General features: G+C 41.1%; 1 protein-coding gene across 6 annotated transcripts in view; it reads right to left on the bottom strand.

Moving 5' to 3' along the window:
* PPP3CB (protein phosphatase 3 catalytic subunit beta) overlaps positions 1-13,786 on the bottom strand; it is a 43,544-nt gene extending 29,758 nt beyond the window's left edge. For 3 of the 6 annotated variants that reach the window (XM_082053068.1, XM_082053071.1, XM_082053069.1), the window contains exons 1-2: positions 13,237-13,784; positions 603-803 (exon numbers count right to left, since the gene is read on the bottom strand). In XM_082053068.1, coding sequence (XP_081909194.1) covers positions 603-803; positions 13,237-13,306 — 271 coding nt within the window. In that variant the 5' untranslated portion in view covers positions 13,307-13,784. Of the gene's footprint in view, positions 1-602; positions 804-13,236 lie in introns of all 6 variants that reach the window. The other 3 variants (XM_082053067.1, XM_082053070.1, XM_082053072.1) reach the window with 2 other exon arrangements.
* Between the last annotated feature and the right edge of the window lie 2,507 nt (positions 13,787-16,293).

The following is a 16,293-nucleotide window of genomic DNA, read 5'->3' as shown; positions in this document are numbered from 1 at the left end:
AAAATACTCCAAAAAACCTTAAGAGTCAGTTTTGTATCACAGTGGGTCTAGTGCTAGTGTGTTAAAGATGATGAAACAATATTCCAACACTTTCCAGTACTGCTACCCTCAAAAGAACATGGGTTTACATGCAATCATCAGTCTCAATTACAGAGGAACTATAAAGGTATATTTTTCACTTGAAATTCCACTTTACAGCATTTACTTCAAACCTCAGCAATTAGCTTCTCTTCACATATTTAGATATCAGGATAATTCTGAGTTCATTTTTCTATTCCAGGTAGATATCTTAATTCCCACTTAAAACATTGCAGGAATTAGAAATCCATAAATCATCAGGATTTAATTACTTTCTATTTTGTCAGTTTAATAACAATCATACTGTTTTTGTCAATGGGTTTAATGTCTTCATTTTTAAAAATAATGTGCAGCCCATTTTTGCAGGCCATTTGAGTACTCCTAGGCAAATGCAGTTGTGAGGGATAATACAATGAGATTATAGAGAAATTTTATTTTAGCAATTTTTAAGATAAACTCTACTACTGAAAAAAATCTGGCTTTTTTCAAATTTAAATATCAGTGAAATTATCTAGAAATCTTACCTGTAATTGGAGCTTCAACTTCTATCATAGTTTTTTCCCTCCGTAATATTGCAGCACCCTCATTGATGATTCTAAGTGCAATTTCTTCATCCACTCGACCTTCTTTTATCAAGTGGTTCTTCAAAATGTCTACCCTTGGTCTTCCATCTGTGTCAAACACTTCTTCAGACGTTAAGCGATGTGTTGGTGGAAAAGGGACAGCTAAAATTTAGAAAGAAGAAACAGTAGTCACAACAATGCTATTTTAAAAATAGACTCCATCTAGGATTGGATCTATTGTGTAATAGCTGTAATCCAAAGTAGCAAATTTGTCCTTCAGTCAATCAACTTGACGACATTGTTAAAGGCTGGATGGAATAGGGCTATCCATATACATTTTTTTTTTTAAATAGCATCTACAATGTACAAGTTTGGAGAAACTATAAAACAGAGTTAGAAGGTACAATAATATGTACAACATTTGGAAGAGTCAAAACTGCCTTCGCGAAGGGATATCATCTCTCTCCAATATACTGCCATTTTCTGAAGGACTTGACAAGTATCGTGGATGCAGGAGATCCATTTAATATCCACTCAGACTTGCAAAAGGCATTTTAAAATAAGCCTGCCCCAAAGCCGAAAAAAACCCCAAACAAACAAACAAAAAACAATCAAACAAAACTTCCCACCAAAACAAATCCTAAGCTGGCAAGAAAAAATACAATACTGTTTGAAGGACTAGAAATAAAAGGAGGTATAAGTACCTGGAAAGGAAAAGGCCACCAGAGGAGCCCCACTAGAATATGTGCTATTTAATTAACTCATAAATTACATTGAAAAGAAGGTGACTCATGGAGTGATGCAGCCTTCAGGTGACAGCTATGAAGAGATACAGATGTTGTCCACGCTATTGAGTGGCTCAGCAAAATATAACACATTAAATATTACTAAATGCAACGTAATGAAGGAAATAAATCCTAATTTTACATATAAAAATCACAGATTACAAAATTACTATTCAGAAGCAAGGCCTTTCCTACAGTTCTAGGAAAATACTCAATGCTGACAGCCAAAGAAATTCAGAAAACTGAATGTTAAGAACTATAAGCAAATAGAAGACAAAAGAAGATGCCACTGATAAATCTAGTATGCAACTCTGGGTTGGCCACCTTATAAAAAAGAAAGATTAAAAAAACAATTCAAGGAACAATAATGGAAATAAAAAAGTTAGAACAATTTCTGCTGTAGGAGTAACTAAGTAGACTGGGGTTCTTGAGCCTAAACCCATGAAAAGCCAGGGGACTGTAGGGCCGGCCTACAACAGCAGTAAGGGAGGAGGCGAAGGGAGAGCAGCCCTGGTGCGCCCTCCGGCCCTGAAGGGCAGAACGGGCGGGATGGACTCTGCCAGTTTGAAGTTCTGTCAAATCACTGACTAAGCATTAGAACAAGTTCATACTATCAGAAAAAAAACTATAATTTTGGGAGCTACAACACTGCCATTGTAGGTGGACATTCCTTCTTTTGAGCTTGCCTTCCTTATTTTCCTGTCTCTAAAAAGATAGTTTAAACTGAGAGTAGAGGTTGTCCGTATACTAGACACAACTTTAGACATTACTGGAAGTATCAGAATTCCTTGGATCCTGGCTCACAGGTCAAAAGCAGCCATATGTGATCCATATCTCAAAGAAGTGGAACAGATGGGAGGTCTGAGGCTGGGGACCAAACCAGGGTCAGCAGCCGCCCAGACAGCACGTTTGATGGCCCGCAGCTTCCATGAATTCAAACAGTTACTGCACAAATGAAACATGGATGTGGGACACTGGAGGACACATCAAAACTGGCACTAAGCAGTGCAGCAGAGTTTCATTGCACTCAGGCAGGATTGTAGGAAATAAAACTAATCTGACCCCTCCCCAAAAGCATACCACTGCTGAAAGAATGAAATAAAAGAGAAAAGGAACAAACCCATCCAATTTCTCTCCATTTAAATATTATTTCAAATATGTTTAAAAAGAAAAATTAGAGAGAAACAACTATTCAAAGATAAGAACAACTAATAGTATGAATAGACTTGTAGCCAGATCATATTTTCTTACTGTCCAAAGCTAAACTTCACATTCCAAAAATCAATGCTTAACTACTGAAGCATTCACTGACTTCACTTAAATTGACTTCTAGATTACTAGCAACACATCGCTACCCTTCCGTTTTATACAATAATAAAAATCTAGCAATAAAACAACTGATGCATAAATCATAGACACTATTCTCTGAAATTAAATTCTACTACAAAAGAAACTGGAGAATTGTCTCGTCTTCCTCTTACAAAAGTTTCTAAGTAGGAAGAAGCTGAAAAATGTGCCTTCACATTACACAACATAGAACAAATCTGGCACTTCATTTATGGATATAACATACGTTATTAACAGGATAGACATGGCATGACTTTCCTTCCAACCTCTAGTAATGATTCGAGTTTCATTTGGAAGAGTTAAAATTTCATGTAGTCCAAATGTTAATAAACTTAGCAGATTTAAGAAATCAAAAGACAAATGCCTCTGTTCCAGGCTCAATTGTTTAAAAAACATAAATCTGCCTCTGAAAAGAGAAACCCATTGCTACAAGAAGATAAATTTAACTACTTTTTAGAAGCACTTAATCATGACCATGCAAGCATCAATTCTAGCATTCACTGTTTTTTTGAATTTGACTTTCCAAACTTCATATTCTCTTAATGCTATTTTTGCATTATTTGGAAGTTTATACTAATCTGTACATAAATTAGTTTTAGGCAATTTCTTCTCCCACTTCTTTAAAACATCATTTGTGGGCCCAAAACTGCCTTCAGCAATGCAAAGTTGAGCTCACCCTTTTATGAGAGACCAGACAATCCACAAAGTAGATTTCTCCTGCTTTAATTGTTGCAAAAGCATTAGAGATCATACCTCCCCAGAACCAAAGTCAATCACCTCCAAGACACAGCTTTGTAGGAATTGTGCTTCATTATTTCTAGTATTATTTTTAGATAATCATCTACTTCAGTGAAAGATGACTCTTTTCCTTTTGGAGGTTTTTTGGTAGAGGGAGGGTGTGGTAGAGAATACTCTGTTGAGACCACCAGCCTGTGCAAAGCTTTACTCCCTTGCTATGACTACCAATGGCTGCACAATTCAGAAATACAGTGATGACCTCTCCCTTGTGACAGTTCAGAGATATTTCAGGGGTTCTAAGCACATGGCAAATTAAATTTTCTTCTTTTAAGAAAGTTCTTATGTTCACATAATATATTTCAGATCAAATCTGCACAAAAATTAATGCTGTCTATTTTAACAAACTACTGCTCTGAGTTGGTCAAGCAAGTCACATTTTCTGGGAGGCTACGAAAACAGATGTTTCTGTCCAGTGTCTGGAAATAACTGTTTCAAATTATTTGAATTAATATACTTATAAAGATGGAAATTAAAAACTCTGTATATCCAGGGGTTACCCATAATGTCCAGAAATCACAAGTGTTAGTATCAGAAGTAGTGAACCATCTGTAAAGTTGTGTTTGCCTCATGAAAAAATGAAGTCTTAAAACTAGTTCCTGAAAGTTTAACAAAATCCGTTTCACATGACAGATGTATTTTCCTAGTACACAAGATGGATTTTTTCCTTAGATTAATATTTAGAGAAGACAGATAAAACACAGCTGAAGATTTTAGCTGCACCACTCAGCTGAATAAAACAGTAATGCTTAATATTAAAAAAAAATTTCTTCCATTGTATACTTTAATTTTTGTCTCAACAATAGTTAACACTATATTACAGGCCACACATTTGAAAAATACTACAAATGACATCTTTTAATAGGTTAAGGATGATAATTTTTGAAGCATGTACACAATTTCTGCAAACTAATGGGTTTAATTAAACCTTTGATGAAGTAGTAATAGAATGTTATAGCCTAAGGAAAAAGAATTGCAGCATGATGTGTTCCAAGACAGAAATGTAATCCATGTTTCAAAGGCTCTGTGCATAACCTGCGCTCTCGGGATTGTAAGGGAATGGTAATTAAGAGGAATTACCCTAAGGAAATAACATGGTGTTGGTCATTAAAGGATTTCCTCTTCCATTCCCAAAGCTAAGCAACAGAAAAACATTTAGAGATGAATCTGTGAAGCAATAAACATTGTAATACAAAACAACAGACCATATCCTACTAGTAAAAGTATAGATCTGAGTAACAAAGATAACACATCATGATTTACAACAACATACAGGATTTTCTACAACAAACTGTTGCCAAAATTTCACTTTAAAAATATGTATGGATGATATTATTTTAACTACATTAATTCAAAATTTTAAATACCACTGCTGGGAAAAAAACAACAACAACAAACAAACAGTAAGTAGCTTTTGAGGTTTGTTAACAAAAATGTTTTGATGGTTTTTACTATTATTTGTATATGCATTTACAAAGAGGGAAAAAATTACCTTTCCTTTTTACTGCAGTGCTACTTAAAACAGAGGTATCAAAAGCAAACCCTCTAAACCTAGTTCTGCATACCCCTGGGGATATTTATATCTCACAACACAGCCTGATACAGAGATCCAAAATTTAGCACCAGTCTGAATGGATAAATTCACGGTACACTGTAAAGAGATTCAAAAGTAGAAAAAACTACATTATCATGAGACTTTACCCAATATAACAATCCCCGCTGAGAGGTGCAGTGTGCAACTAACAAAAGCACGTTACTTCCAGACCCAAAGCAGATCTCACATTGCCTAGTAACTGAATACAACAGTAGCTGCTAATAAAATCTTAAATGTAGATACTGTAAATTGAAACTGCGCTGATATAGATGGCCATTTAAATAACCTCGGTTAAATCTGGCTTGTATCAGAAACACCCTGTTGGAACAGGCTCATGAAACGAGATGAAAGCCTCTAGACTAATGGTAGGAAAAAGTATCAGGATCAATGATACAAGGTACTCTACCTCCACAGGGGAAGTACTTTGTGCTCTTCAGAACTTAAAATTTATAGAATTCTTTTTTCTCTGTCAGTGAAAGAAAATCAGCCATTTTCCTTCTATCATCAGGAGCCTATGACATGTTCCATGAATTCGTCTTTGGCTGTAAAAGCATGCTCGATGTACCAGATTTCATTTTCTGCCTTAAGAGTGTTTTTGATTTGCCAGATAAAGTCTCAGCTCACATTACTAAGGTGACTAAGTACAGATACTGTGTTTGTAAAGAACTTGTTACTTTGGTGGTAGGTATACATGAAACAGTATATAACTTGTGTCTGCACTGAGTGATATCATATATCAATAAAACCATGGTGTTCCGTGAAAAGATAGGCAAGTATTCTTCATTTTGTCACCAGGTTTATTACAAGGATAGCATAGTTGCCTGCTGTTTGTCTGTTATTTGGTCAGATTTTGTGGGCTTTTGCTTTTAAAAATGCATTGCTGTCTATGTACTTCCACTCAGAACAATCATAAAGCCTAACACCTAGCACATCTTTCAGTCTGTCCCTGTAGCTTTCACGCCTCTGCCAACATTCATAGAAGAAAGAGCTGTAGCACCCATGACTGCTATGAGGACAGAATCGATCCAATTATCCTTTTGCATTTGGCAGAACAGATTTGAAAAGCAATAGCATAAAGACATCACAGATGGTCTATGGACCAGCAACCTTGAAAATATTAGTTAAGCACAAATACACAGCAGCATCTACTTGAATCAGAAAGCTAGAATCAATAGTTGTCAAAGATGTGAGTTACCCTATTCATCCCAAACAAAAAAGCGCAGATTCAGCAAAGTCAGTTTCTTGCGAATTACAGTATTTTTCCTACATGCCACAAAAACTATCCCTTTACTCAATTTTCTTTGAATACATGCCACCTGCTATATTAAAATACATTCTAGAACCAAAGAAAAATGACCCCAGAAACCTTGAAACCCTGCAAAAGCACTGCAGGCACTATTTATTTTATTCTTACCATGTAGTTGCAGTCTTGAAAGTTTCATGGAATTTTAAATCTCAGATGAAACTATTGATATACCTAGTATGCCATGGTGCATTCATTCTTTAAACTGCCTGAGCAATTTTTCAATTAACGTGCCTGACACTTTTGGAAGTTTCTCTCAGGCAAAATATAACTATTTGTTTGAAAAGTCTTTAGAGATGCTCCTCCCATTAAAATGGCCATAGCGTGTTATGTCAAAAGATTATCGAGTGCTTAATGTGCTTCTGCCAATGATGGATGCATAGATCTTCCCCTCCCCATAGTCCCTGTTTTCCAAACAGGGGGTTAAGGATTTCCCCTAGAGTTTCATCCAGACCATCATGCCTATGATCACGGGTAGAACTATTTTTCAGTATTTTGTCCAGACCCTGAATAGACACTTTTATAGTTTTTGCCTCCACTGAACCTTATTGCTATGAATTCCACAATTTTAATTACACATTATATGAGAAAGTACTTCACCTTTCCTTTATGTTCAGGTCTGGAAATTTTGTTTACTACTGCTTTTCTCATTTCCACAAGGAGAGAAGAATTACAGCTGTTTCCTATTTAACTTTTCCTTTACACACCACTCATGATATAAGCACTATCTAACCCTTCCCCCTACTCAGCTGCCCCTTTTCCAAGTCACAGATTTCTCATCTTTGTTGCTCCACCTTGCATGAAAGCCACTCTGTACCTCTGAACAAGACAATCAGGAAGGGTGACCAGAATTACATGCTGCTGTTCACGATACACATATAACACAAGATGGATATAATGGCATGATGGTACGTTCTCTTTTTTCTAAACTGATCTTCTAATAACCCCTAAATTCTTACAAGCTTGTTTGACTGCCACTGCACCAACATTTTCAGAATACTATCCATACAGACCCTAATGTTTCTTTCCCAAGTTCACCGCCCTCTACCTTTAAGCAAGAATTGTTCTTTCCCTTATAGAGTCTATTTGGCCTTCATCAGAACAGTGTTTCCTGCCATTTCTTTGCCCAGGCACTCGGTCTAACAAGAGCTTGCTGAAACATCTCTGGAAGTTTACTGTCCTGAGTAAGCATCAGTATTTGCCATTCACTCTGTTTTCTAAATAATTTATTGATACATTTAAAGAGCACAGAGGACAGATGTTATCCTCTCTCAACCATAGAAGTTTATTACCTATTAACATCCTTTTTTCTGTAACTAATTTTGATCCTAATAAGGACATTTCCTCTTCTGCTTACTTTACAGGTTCTGATGAAGGAACCTGATGAATAGTTTTGCCTCGATCAACCAGCTCACTGGCTCCTCCAAAATAGTCTAACAATGTCTCTTCATTTCCGTCTATGAAAACTGTACCAACTCCTCTTTAATAATCTATTTCCCCAGGGACATACTTAGTCCACTTTTCTTACAAATGCTACAAGTCTCCTTAAATTAAACTTACTGATCTACAGCTCTCCAGTTCAATCCAGAGCTTTTGAAAAAATGCTGCTGTGCTCTATTTCTCAGACTCAGAAGATGAGTTATGCCACAGGCTATGGAAAATAAATCCGCAACTTTGCACCCAGAAACCCCAAAGAATTCTTTTAAAGCCACAAGACAAATATCTTCTGGTCCTGGGATAATGTTTTTCTAACATCTGTTTTGTTGATATGTTCTGAAACCACTAACAAGAAGAATTGACTCCTGTGAGAGAGTCCCTGGTTCCTTATGCAATTAACACATAGATAAATTGTTGCCAGATTTTTCTGCTCTGGCCTTACCTTCCCAAGCCTCAACTGCCAATCCACGCTACTGAAGCGAAGGCAGGCTTCCATTTTTGGGAAGGAGTTATTGGGTTTTGTTGTTGTTCTTTTTAAGATTCATTCATTCAAACCATTTTCTCTCACAAAAAAAAAAAAAAAAAGAAAAGCAAGTAAAAGGCCAGTCAAACATGAAGTTGTCAGAATTCAGTTCCATTTCATTGTCTCTTCCAAGAAAAAAAAAAAAAAAAAGTCCTTTTCTTTTTTTAATCAACATATGACCTTTTAATATTCTTTTTACTCTGCTACTTTCATGGATTATTTTAGGATCATTTCTGACCAGCAGCACAAAGGCATTCTAAGTGCCTTGTAATATTTTTTTAAAAGCCTTCACGCTGTCTGTAAGCATTTATCCTTTTTTTTGGTCAGACTCCGAATTTTAACGTTAAATACCACAATGATTTGTTTTTCTCCTACATAGAAATCATTGTTGAAAAGTAGCTATTAGTATCTTAATTTAGGACCCTGCTCAAGGCTATGAGCTACTCCTCTTTGGGAATCTCTAAGGAGTTGTTTCAATGAGCTACCATTTAATATCCAAAATAACTGTTTCCCAATCAGATTGTATCATGACTATTATCCAAAACAAAGGAATACCAAAGCCTCCCATTTCTACAAGAATGGACATCATCTCCAAATTTAACAAAAATTATCCACTACGTCAGCACGACAAGGTCCTGCGGATTGCTTCCCAAAGCCTCCTAACACCCGTAAGCAGGTAAAGCCAGTGCCAGGGAGGATGGAGTACTATGGAGTACTATGGAGTACTTCCAAGTACAGCTTTGTGGTGTAACTAGTCCCAGGTGGGTCAGACAAGCCCTGGTGCTTTGCCCTCAAAGGAAAGCAAATTAAGACTCATCCCTGCCATTCCCAGGCCCACTCTCCAACACCAAGCTTAGAAGCACTTCTTCCTATAAGTGAAAACACTTTACTACGAGGTAGTGAAACAGTTGTTTCAGGTACAACACACTGACAAATTTCAAGTAAGAAACTCACGTGCACTGAAAGGTCAAGTGCATTGCCTGAAGTTAAACCCAAAACACAGCAATTAAATATCAAGTTTAAGAAAAAAGATTCCCAGTCCCCCCCTCCCAGGATATTGACAGAACATAACACAGGAAAATGCTGTGAGACAGTAAAACACTAAGTATCATTCTTCAAAGATGGAGAGGGTGCCTTAGAAAACAGTCAATCAAGACAGCAGGAACATTTTCTCAGCTCTTTTTAAATAAGCAGTAACAAAAGCCTCATCACAAGACACCTTTTGGGAACCAAATGCCAAAAACTGACTTAAGACACTTCAGTTCCATAGCTAACAATTAATTTATAGGAAAGTCTGTAAGTACAAATTACTTAACAATTTAACTAAGACACAAAAAGAGAAAATTCAAGCTTTTTATATGCTTCAATAAAGTCAACCAATGATCTGCGATGATAAAATCCATACTTGGGAAGGGATGCCAGACCAACGCAGCGAGACTGTATAGACCACATATTTAAAGTTATTATGTTTACTATATGTATGTCTAATATGAACATTACACCTGATAATCTTTAAGATATTTTTCTAGATCCATGTACTTCTCACTAATTACTAAACATACAGGTCAAAATACAAAGGGGGACACATCCTAATTATTATCCTACCTTATTAGAAAATATTAGCTTCTGATAATACCATAATTTAAACATTTTTTCTTGGGTGAGCATCTCTTGCCTATTTCTGCCAACATACATTATTACTGGTAAAGGATTTAATTTCTCACGGCCCCTGAAATTTAGTGGTTTCTGTCATTTTTTCCCCTCTTCCAGTAAAACAGAGAAAGAAAATAAAGCTTAAAAAAATGCTAGAGATGAAACAATGCAAATACCAGCAAGCACTAAGTCCTGAATTCATATTTCCTCCCCAAAAGACTTACTATATGGAGAACATGAAAGCTGAAATATGGATCAACACACAGATACACCAGATTACTACATATTCCTCTGTGACTATTCTCAAGGACCTGAGATACTAGACTCATAGAATCATTTTGGTGGAAGAGATCCTTAAGATCGAGTCCAACCATAACCTAACTCTAGCATTAAACCATATCCCTAAAGAGCCTCATCTACAGGTCTTTTAAACGCCTCCAGGGATGTTGACTCCACCACTTCCCTGGGCAGCCTGTTCCAATGCTTGACAACTCTTTCCGTTCCGTCTCCCCTCAACCTCCTGTTCTCCAGGCTGAACAGCCCCAGCTCCCTCAGCCGCTCCTCATCACACTTGTGCTCCAGGTCCTTCACCAGCTTCATTGCCCTCCTACAAATGAAATGTCTCAGCAAGGAGAGACAGAAAGCCTGGGCACCCCAAGGATGTTTCTTCCCGGGGACAGTGCTGGCACATAAAAAAGTAGCATTTTCAGAACACTTTTACACTTTTTTTTCCTCTTAAAGTGGATCACGTTAAAGGAAGTAAACACGAAACATTATTGCCTTAAAAAGAACCCCAAACCTTATTCCAGTAAATAAATTCACTAATAATTATAAATAAATATGTGGATACTTATGAGAAAAGAGATTATTTCTACATTATTTTATAAGCGTTACAGAAGTTAAAAGTATAAGACATCATGCAACCATTTGAACTGTTGTCTTAACAGTTTCACCAGCACGCCTAGTCCACGCTTTTCCAGTATAAAAAATTAACTTTTAAGTATTCTGGCATGCAGTGCTCTCTTGACAAAAGCAGGTGGCCCACCACTAGAGAGTATCCCCGTATCTGTAATCTATTCATCATAGAATAGATAAGATTATGGTGAACGTTTCTTGGTAATGCAAGAGGCAAGACATCCGTTTGTTCACAGGGATATGACACAGTTTTCACATTTTAACATGGTTTCAACAAATGTATTCATATTGCATAGATACTTCCACTTAGCACTGACATAACCTGGCGTTGCCGTCTAAAAAGAGTATTTCCAACTGTAGTGCACCTAACGAGGGGCGCGGTGGGGAGCCAAACCACCCTGTCCTGCAGATGAAGAACACAGACAGCTTGGCACAGCTGTCCAGGCTTTCTCCAGAAGCCAGTGATTCAGCATGATGGGTATGGAAGGGACAGGTCAACAGAGGGAATAGAAAAATGCTGCTATATGAACATTTAACTGGTTGTAATTACATCAGATGAAGCTATCAAAGCCTGATTTACAATAGCTCTGTATCCTACACACCCCCGTTCAAAGAAACCCTGTAACCCCAGGGTGTAATCCCGTTAGAATGAAGTCTGTCTTAGCTATGATTTTAAACAACCAGGTGCACAGGCCACATTTAACAAGCTGAATTATTAAGTGATTGGAAATCAGCAGGTTTTCCAATGCACTCTGAAGTATCTAATCACTTAGCCTTAGGTCTCCTGCATTGTTTGAAGAACAATTTGTTACAATAAATTGCAGTAAAGCTACAAAAGTTCAGCAAGTCTACACACTATACACTAAAATATTACTAATGAGTACAAGTTTCCAATAGACCAGTTTTAACATTTTCTACTTCTACAGTTCCCATTTGTTCAAACCAATCAACAGGTTAAGCAATCCAAAACGAGTAACAAATTACTGTGAGTAAAGCTTTCCAGCTTACTGGAAAACATGCTGATTTCCAAAATATACTATGGGATTACAAGGCACTAATTAAGACCTGCTGAAGACATAGACATCCTTTTCATTTCTTGAGACCCCCTATTATGTAAAAAGTTAAATGAACAGATCTCCACTCCTTTGAAATCAGTCAGATCCTGTGTTCCTAGGAATGTCACTTTAAAAGCAGACTGCTTTGTGTACAGCCACGACCTCCAATTGCCCAGGCTTGCTATCACAAATGTCTACACTGCTCTAGTCAAATACAATTCAATATCAAAACCTTTGAGATCAAAATAAAATTATCTGTAATATGAGTAAACAAAACCTAGAAATTCTTTGAAGTGTTACCTATGGTATCTTCTTAATTGTCAATTTATATCTAATGAATATATATTAGGCTACTTGAACTGTGAAGGATCATTCTCCCTGCAAATGCTAAGATGACACACTTGATGTGCTCTGGAGCAAGGATCTTGACATTTTACAGCATTTTTATCACTAAACTTTCATAGATGTATCTACTTTAAAACGTCTGATTTCTTCTTCCGGGAAGTAAAACGTTCCGCTTTTAAAGACTCCCAATGAGACTGTGCTACCTAGAAGGGCCACGAAGAAATAGATCAAGGTGAATTTTTTCCATCAGACCTGGGAATCTGAGACCAGCAGCCAATAGAAAAGGTGGCAGCACCTTCCCACTGCCTCCTTCTCAGCTCCTGTAATTCCAGGGATCTCCTCTGCGCAGCCAGAGGAAAACCCCCGCAGGGAAGGCGGCGGAAAGGGCCAGACCCCGGCGGGGAAGCCGGTGACCCCGGCCAGCAGAGCGCCCGCACACTGGCTCCGACACCGACGGGGCCGCGGGCCTCGGGCCGCGCTGCCCCGCTCAGCCCCACCGGCAGCTCCAGGGCCGGGCTGCCCCCGGGCCCACCGCCGCAGGGCCAGCCCCGCACCCCGCTCGGCCTCCGCGCCTGCAAACCCAGCCAGCCCCGGCTCTTCCCCCGACCCAGCGGGGCGCCGGGCAGCCGTCCGGCGGACACGCCACTGCCGGCTCCACCTGCGGGCAGCCCCGCAGAAGCCAGACGCCCGCACCGCTCTCCCCACGCCCCTCCGAGCCCGGCCGCCCCCGGACTGTCCGCCGGCCTCCGCCCCGCCGGGGTCGCGGCCCTCGCCCCCCGCTGCGCCGGGCAGCCGTGTCCCCCGCCCCCCGCCGGGCCGGGCCGCGGCCGAGGGGACGCTCACCCTTGACGGCGCGCTCGCTGGTGGCGTGGGGCGGCAGCAGCAGCACCTTGCTCCCCTCCTTGGCGGACATCGCTGGGCGCTGCCGGGCTCCGGCGGCGGCTGCTGGGCGCGGCAGCGCCTTCGTCCGCCTCCTCCGCCGGCGGGCTGGCGGGGCGAGGGGCGCGCAGCGGCCGGCAGCGAGGCGGGGCGGGGGCGGCTAGAGGCCCCGGGCGGCGGCGGCCCAGCGGAACATGGCGGCAGGCGCGGCTCCCAGCTCCTCGCGCAGCGAAGGGACAGTCCGCCTCGGGCCCGGCATGCACCGCGCCGCCACCCCACGAGGGGACTACGGGAGCGTGGCGAAACTCCTGGCTCCGCCGCGCCGCCAGCGCGGCCGTCAGGGAGCGTGGCGAAACTCCGCTCTCCCGGGGCGGCGCCTCCGCCGCGGGGCGGGGCGGAGGCTGCGGCCCGGCGCCTCCGGGCTCTCCCCCGCGGCCGGGGAAGGCGGGCGAGGAGCCGGGAGCGCCCCGCCGCGACACTTCCCCGCCCCCGGACGGGCCAGCGTCAGGCCCGAGCTGGCGGGCGGCACCGGGGCCGCGCGGCGGGGGGCGGTCAGGGGCGGTGCGGCCGGCGGCCCGGCCCCCAGCGGCCCCTCGGCGGGCGAGGGCCGGCGGCCACCATGGAGAGCTCCGCGGGGCCGCCGCGGCCGCTCCCGTTACCCGAGCCGGGGCTGGGAGGCCCCGCCGGCGGCAGCGGGGATGGAGGAGCCATTTTGTCAGGCGGAGAGGCCGCCGGGCTGAGCGGGCGCTCAGGCAGCCCCGGGCACCAGCAGCAGCCCTCGGGCAGGGCCGGGGCCAGCCTAGGGCCGAGATGGAGCAGGAGGAAAAAGATAATCGCCCCAAGGAAGAACCTGGGCACGACTCACTGCAAGCTCCCGCCCCCAGATAATTCAGCCAAGCTTCCCTATGTTACCCTTGCAGCTGAACAGCAGTATTCAAAGGACACCCAGCACCCTCCCAGGCCCCGACACGCAGCCATGAGGCTGCACTGCACTGCCTGTCAGAGACCATGGCGCTCCCATTATCTACAAACCATGCAAATTTTGGTCCAGCCAGATGTAGAGCATAAGATAGGACTTGACCATGGTAGAAAAGTTGGTACAACTGTGCTAAATCTAAGATAAGCTGGCCCTTCTTCAGGACTATTCCATATTATATTCACTATACTGATTTTAAAAGAAAAAAAAAAAAAAGTAGTTCCTGCTTTCTCTTTGCCTCAGTTCAGTATATCGTCACAGCTGTAACAGCATAGGTTGACTGTAGGACTGCACTGTAGTTGAGATCACAGGATTTAGCTGGGTTAAAAAAGCAAAGCCAAACAAAACACAGCGCAAAAAAAACCTCAAAAAATCTCTGAACTTGGTATCTGCCAACAACCCAGTCAGATCTAGCAAATATCTAAACATATACATACTGCAATGTTTAATCAAATGTATGTATACAGAGTTGCAGCTTTGCATCTCAGCTAATAATATGGCTCTTACATATCACCTGTACTGTGCAAACTATTTCATGCCATAAATCAGGAATTTAAGAAAGCCATTCAGAGGTAATAGTTTCCAGCAAGGTCTTGGTTCTTGCCTCCTTGAGGTCCAACAGAAAAGGATGACATCTCGGGTGAGTACCTGCCATATTGAGTATGAAAAGCTGTTCGGCTTAAGCAAAAATACATTAAGATTAATGGGTTAAGCAAGAGCTTGGTTTGACCTTGTTTTTTTATTACATGGCCAAGACAGTCCAAGCAAGAAACTTGGAATGAAATATCACTATAGAGACATTCAAAGAAGCAACTGAAAATTTTAAGGGTATCAGAATTATAAACCCGTGGGTTATTTATTAATGACACTTGTAAGACTCCAAAGTTTTGGAAGAACAGAATTCTATTAATTCCATGAGTAAAAATGTGTGCGTGCACACAAAGAGAGAGCTGGGATACACCAGAGCATCATGAAAGAAAGTCTGGATGACCATTTTGGATTTATGGCAAAGCTTTCCAGTAGCAGGAACCACTGCTTTATACCACATATTCTGAAAATGTCTGTCATTGTACAACCAATTTAAAGGGCTTGTTTTTAAAATAGAACAAAAGCTCATTTGCTTCAATGCCATGGACGTGTATCCGTTCAGAACATGTACTAAGAGCATGGGATAGGAAGGGCAGTAAGTAAACGTTGCTCCTACTGACTTAGCATTAGCTTAAAGTACATCTGGAACAGGGGGAATGAATTCAGTCTCTTACTTAGAATCAAGAGAAGCTCAGTAATAAATGCAGTTTGAATGTCTGACAGCATGAAACAGCAGATTCTCACAAATAAATTAATTTGTCCATATACTTCCAAGCAAACAGGGAGCCTGAGACCTTGCTGAATGTTGTCAGGAATCACCTCTTCACTTCACCTGAAGTGCAGTTGCAAGAGAGATGCCTCTTCTTTCAGTCACTCGCTTCTCTCATCAGCCCGCAGCCAACATGCATCTTGTCTCCTGGGGTACAAAATAAAAGGGGCTGACGCAGTCAGAGCTCTGGCTGAGGAAAAAGCATAGCATAATTTTATTTTGTTACAATGCTGTGCCAGGAGGAGACATTATCAGCTTCTAGGCAGCATATCCAGTGCCCTGCATGCCGCAACACTTCCAGTCATATCCAGGTATCATCTGAAGAAAAGACTCATACAGATGAAATCTTGATGGTTTCTTCCTCCTATAAATACATCAGCTTGATGTGATAAAAGGTGTTATGTCTCCCTACTAAACCACCTCCTTAAAACATTACACAAAATAATTTGGATGATTTTTTTTTTTTTTTTTTTCATAACAACAGCTAGAAAGATAAATCAGCTAGCACACTCACCTGGGGCTTTTATTGTTGTCATTTTTCTAACATATTTCATCTTGCCTCATTAAAATATAGAGCATGTGCCTTTGTCATTAGAACAATACCAAAGCTTACATCAGGGAGAGAGAACCACAGAGCTCCACCGAAGCCCTTTAGCTTGTCACTGAAGCTTTTTCATGTAGTATCATC

The sequence above is a fragment of the Streptopelia decaocto genome (genome assembly GCF_964273445.1).
Source record: "Streptopelia decaocto genome assembly, chromosome: 5".
NCBI classification, from domain to species: Eukaryota; Metazoa; Chordata; class Aves; order Columbiformes; family Columbidae; genus Streptopelia; species Streptopelia decaocto.
Note: the sequence above shows the minus strand (reverse complement) of the source record. Positions and strands in the feature narration are given on the sequence as shown.